This window comes from Silene latifolia, unplaced genomic scaffold (assembly GCF_048544455.1).
Source record: "Silene latifolia isolate original U9 population unplaced genomic scaffold, ASM4854445v1 scaffold_70, whole genome shotgun sequence".
NCBI lineage: Eukaryota > Viridiplantae > Streptophyta > Magnoliopsida > Caryophyllales > Caryophyllaceae > Silene > Silene latifolia.
The window spans coordinates 5,688,281-5,693,942 of NW_027413609.1; the positions used below are offsets into that span (position 1 = coordinate 5,688,281).

At 36.4% G+C, this 5,662-nt stretch overlaps 1 protein-coding gene across 1 annotated transcript; it reads right to left on the minus strand.

Annotated features, from left to right (window-relative positions):
• Nucleotides 1–469: 469 nt before the first annotated feature.
• LOC141640009 (uncharacterized) lies at nt 470–5,009 on the minus strand. The gene is made up of 3 exons (XM_074448972.1): nt 4,839–5,009; nt 4,431–4,673; nt 470–517 (listed from the first exon to the last, which is right to left on the minus strand). The coding sequence occupies exons 1-3, from the start codon at nt 5,007–5,009 to the stop codon at nt 470–472; spliced, it is 462 nt and encodes a 153-aa protein (XP_074305073.1).
• Between the last annotated feature and the right edge of the window lie 653 nt (nt 5,010–5,662).

Genomic DNA, 5,662 nt, shown 5'->3' on the forward strand with positions numbered 1-5,662 from the left:
GAGGGGTTTATGTTCGGGTTTTTGTACCTCAAGGTCTTGAGGTATAGAAACCATAACTATAAAGTGTAAGCTTTCCTCTAATGATAGCTCTTCTCCACCTAATTCATGCTCCAAAGCATCTATCTCCTCATTTCCAATCTCATCATCACCTGCAAATGATTCCAATAGCAAGAGGGCCTCCAAAGGATCTTTAAATAAAGATCGATGTATAGAGTCTTCTATGACAATGTCGACAACATCCAAAACATCAATAGAATAACAAGACTCTTCTATATTTGGACTCTTCATGGCACTCTTCAAATTGTATGTGACCTTATCGTCACGCACCTCCAATGAGATTTTACCATTCCTGACATCATTTATCGCACCCGCGGTATGTAAAAAGGGTCTTCCTAAAATGATTGGGATTTCGGCATCTTCGGCCATGTCAAGGTTAGTCCAATGCTTACTTCTCACTTTAGCCTTGCTTCTAGTTTCTTGCACAAGTGATGGAATAAGCTTCTAAAAGCTCAACTTCCTACAAAATGTGACAAAACATGCAAAGACAACTAGAATACAATATTAGCTCATAAAATCACTGAGGTTAGTACAATAATCATATGAATTTAAGATAAAATATGGGGTAAAAATATATATAAAATGAACACATTAGTAATCCATTATACTTGACAAATATAACCCTTCTGCTACTTACCATTTCATCTGATGGATAATTTGTTTAAAATAAGATCAACCCTAAGTCACATCAACATTCGATTACCCAGAATCAACCATTCAGTTAAGAGTTCAAAAATGAAGGTAATAAAATGACAAACATAACAATTATGTAAAGAACCAATTCTGTATAACAGGGTGGAAAAATCGCTCGATTAACCCCTCAACCTTACCAATATCACCCAAAGTCTCATTGGCTCCATGTGGCAAGGTAAGGCGGTCGTACATGTAACGTGTTGCCTGTTTGCTACAAACAAAAAGAGATTTATGTAAAACGATCAGTGACACGCTCAGCTCAAGAATGAACATGCTAATCATCAAAAAGACTATTCTTTCTACCGCTGACAAAAGCTACACCACCTAACTTTGTTGATTAATTGAAGAACCATACAATTTGGAGTTGAGAGCAATGGCTAAGAAAGCTAAATAGGATTAAATCCGCCCTTTATGATGAATCTTTCTTCTCTTTCACCTCTGTCAAAGAGTCAATTTCCATATTTTTCTCTTCTATCTTAATTGCAAAAAAAAAAGACGATATTTCATATTCCGCCTTCTTCTCGGGTTGATTTTAAACTTCTCCAAAGCTAACCTCACTAACCTTATCAGTAGGTTCATTAGAGGTTTCATATTCCGCCTTATTCCCGGGTTGATTTTAAACTTTTTCAGAAGCTCCTAAAACATTCTCCTGCTCATTCTTGGTCTTCATCTCATTCTCTTTCTCTTTTCTTCCTCATCCCTTGCACCTTTACCCATCTCTTTTTTCCTTACCTGGCGTAACCATTGCCAAAATGTCAAAAGACGATATTTAATCATTAAATGTAACAAATTACTAATGAAGATTAGCCAACCGTGGAAATGAACTAATAACTGTATATTTCAGCACATGTTTACTCAAGAGAGGCAATACTACTCAACAACTCGCTCATTGTCATTTAGAAATCCATTAAAAAACTGCAACATAAGCCAATCTTGATATGTATAGCAGTTTGATTATCAAAATAACTTACATGTGCAGATTCACATAACGACAAGAAGTAAATGTGGAGTTGAGCCTAAATTCTCGGTTCTCGAATGCTATGTTGTGTAGGCGTCATTTTATAAATGTCAAGTTACAAGATACACATCATATAATTGATGAAATAGAAATGCACAAAGAAAACTGAAGAAAGAAACCGAAATTTGATACAATGAAAACTATTCTTTTACAAAATTTGATATCCTCCTTTCCCCTTGGTCCCTTTCCCTTCCCTCCTTCCCCCTCCCCTCCCCTCCCCTCCACTCCTTTCCTTTTTCGGTATGCAAACAAGGCCTTAGTGAATGGCATTGACTCGAATTCAGCTTCCACATTTGGAAAAAAGGAATGAAATTTACATTTAGTTCCTGGCTGTTCTCCTGTATATCTCATTTTTATGACAACTCCTATTCCACAATATATAGATAACTAAACAATTTGCTAAATTTGATGTCATGAAAGTTATGCTCGTTTCCATTTAATAAAAGGTTAGCAAGGGATGTACAGTTTAATCACCCAAGCATTCTTTCATTGTTTATGTTTCAAAGTAGTATCATCTTTAGTAGGAAGATCTAATAGTGACACCAAGTCAAATTTACAACAGATCACGAATAAAACATGGGTAAGATTAGTCTACCGTTACAAAGAGTGGAGATCAATAGCTTCAGGTAAATTTTTAGTCTATATTTGTCACGGAGTTCTACTATCTTACACAAAATTTATAGCAAGAATTATATAAGCAGAAACTGCTATATAATTATATAAGCATATGATTTAGGTAATTAGAAATGGGCAAGAGATAATGAGGATTATTAAGGGGGCCAAAATTGGTAGGAGTTTTATTGGATCACATACATATTTCATGAATATACAATCGCAACAAACTACACTAACAAATCAGTAAATTATACCATCACTATTCCTAAATTCAATTAACACAACCTCAAATTCCTCTCCTATATTTGATCAACCCTGTTAAAAGATTAAAATTCTTCTTTCTAGACCAAATATTTTCTCGAAGCAAGTATTTTTATCAAAAATTAACCAAAAGAGACATTATCAAACATCCATATGACGGTAGTAACTCAAGTTTGTTAATGTAACACCCCCATACACCAAGATGCCTTACTAAGACCACCTAATGCATTAGAGTGCTACCATCTCGGTTACCCGAGGCATAGTAAGCAAAAGTGACCATCAAGAAATGTACCTTAAGTACATAAATTTAAACTGTTTACATCAAACCAAAACTGAGAAATACGATACAAGTGTTCCAAACCAAAATCCAACTGATATAAAAAAAATGTTATGACGCTATAGCGGAAGACTACTACTCGGACTCGTGGTGACTCATCTCCAGCAAACCCGCGCGGATCCAAGCCATATCTGTTAAACAACTGCTCACCGTTTCTTAATGGATCACCACAGTTTTCAAAACATTTAATGGGGTCAGTTACTGTATAAACAATATAAGATAAAACAACAAACAATTACACAATCACAATCTCCAACATCGTCACCTCACCAATCATCTGACTACACACTAAAGTGTGTAGCCCTGTTAGAATATCCATCACAACAAATATTTCACGCCGCAAGTGGGGGACCGCAGCCGTTCCCTCCTAAGCCTCGCTCATCTCCATCGAGCGAATAACCCAAGTTCCTTAATGTGCACATCCCCCTTCTGACGTGAACCACAAAGGGCGAATCAACGGCGTGAAGCCACTCCCATAAGTGACTCCACTAAGCCGAGGGCGCACCTCGCGAACCATAGACAATCAACAACAACCAATTACAGTATCAACAATACCAAAACCAATTACGATATAATCATAGGCCAATCAACCAACAACCATCTTATATAATTTACACAAAAACAAAGGAGGGAAACCTTACCTGAAATGAAATCACCGATAAACAATCACAAGCAATGGATCAAAAGCGTTCCTCTACGGAATCACCTCCTATAATCACATAATCATACAATTACAATCTAACATCAACAATACTCCCAAAATCCTCAATTCACCCAATTAGGGTTTAAACCAAAACTACTGAATCGACATAAAAACGAGACAAGGACCTTACCCACAATACGACGATCTCAAAGGTATAAAGAACTCTAAAATCCAACAACTCTAGCCCTTAGATTAGATAGCAAATGTAAGAAGAGAACTTACGTAGCTTTGTTTTCTTTTGTAAAAAGGTTTTGAGTAAAGTAAAAAGGTAAAAGAAACTGACGATTCCACTTTATATAACTTTCACACGTTGCTATCAAAACCCGGCCAAAACTCGTATAACCCGACTTACTTTATCGAGTAACTAAGGTACTCGATGGGGTACCGCCTACTCGATCGAGTTGCCCTTACTTGATCGAGTACCCATCATGCATAATACACTCCAAAATGCAAAACTTACTTACTCGACAGAGTAAGCCTAGAGTACCCATCAGCCCATAAATCCGTGGTATTACAGTTAAACCATAAAAAGTGGCTATAAAACCCATACCCAAAAAACAAACTTTCTAACCCAACTATGACACAACAACACAACGAAAGCTCAAAAACAAAACTCAAACACAACTCATTATGACTCAAACAAACACTAACTTTACGAAAACTGACATAAAACTGTACCAAAACCTTATGCGATCATCTCCAAGCCCCTAAAAGAAACATGGTTACATCCCCGTAATCAAACATACCTGATCAAAAAGAGACGGGTAGCATTCCTTCATAGCTTCCTCCGCCTCCCAAGTTACTTCCTCAACGTTGTGATTAGACCATATCACTTTTAGCAACACTGTTTCCCCAGATCTGGTCTTGCGAACCATGCGATCTAGGATCTCTTTTGGCACTTTAAGGTAAGACAAGGATTCATCCAACTCAATGTTCTCAATCTCTAGCACATGAGAAGGATCACTCACATATTTTCGTAGTCGAGACCACTGAAACACATTATATACCCGATCCAAAGCTGGTGGTAAAGCTAACCGATAAGCAACCTCTCCCACACGATCCAAAATCTCATAAGGGCCAATGAACTTTTGGCTTAGCTTTCCTGCTTTCATCTTTTGTCGAATGAACTTCACATGTTCAACCATATCCTATACCATCTGTGGACCTAAAACCACTGCCTCAGTGCTATCATCCCAGGAAATTGGACTCTTGCATATCCTCTCATACAAAGCCTTGAACGGAGCCATCCCAATACTCGTATAGTAGCTGTTGTAAGAGAACTCTATCAGATCCAACATGTCTTCCCAGCTACCACCAAACTCCATTACACAAGCCCTTAACATGTCTTCCAAGGTCTTGATTGTCCTCTCTTTCTGCCAATCTGTTGCAGGATGAAATGCATGTTGGGAAATGTGTCCTCAACAATAGTGCGATCATATGATTTAAATATCATTATTAAATCTCATTTTAAGAATACAATTGGGAAGTAATATTGTTACTGTCAACTGGTCAACATATATCGGTAATGATTGGCTGACTAGAGTTTGACATTACTGTCGTGTGACGGTGGTGATCAGTTGACCCCCTAGGTCATACCTATAGGGCAATACTCTTAATTGATTATTTAATTAATCGTATAATGTTGCGAGTTAATTAAATTACTTGAAAATTGACGGACGATTTTGGAAGTAAAATTTACGTATCATATTAAAATATGATTAAATAAGATACGGTCTGAGTAATTGAATTGTATCATTACTCGGATGAAATTATTGTTTAAAGAAACAATCGGAACTGAATGAATTATTATAAATACAATCAGTTGTAATTTATAAATGGTAAAATATTTTGGCACAAGTAATTATAAAATTACTAAGTCGATTTTTGTATGTGACGTATTTTTGATAATACGTTGATTTTTAATATGTTAAAAATACATAACAAATTTATGTCACATATGACATGTGACATATTGACA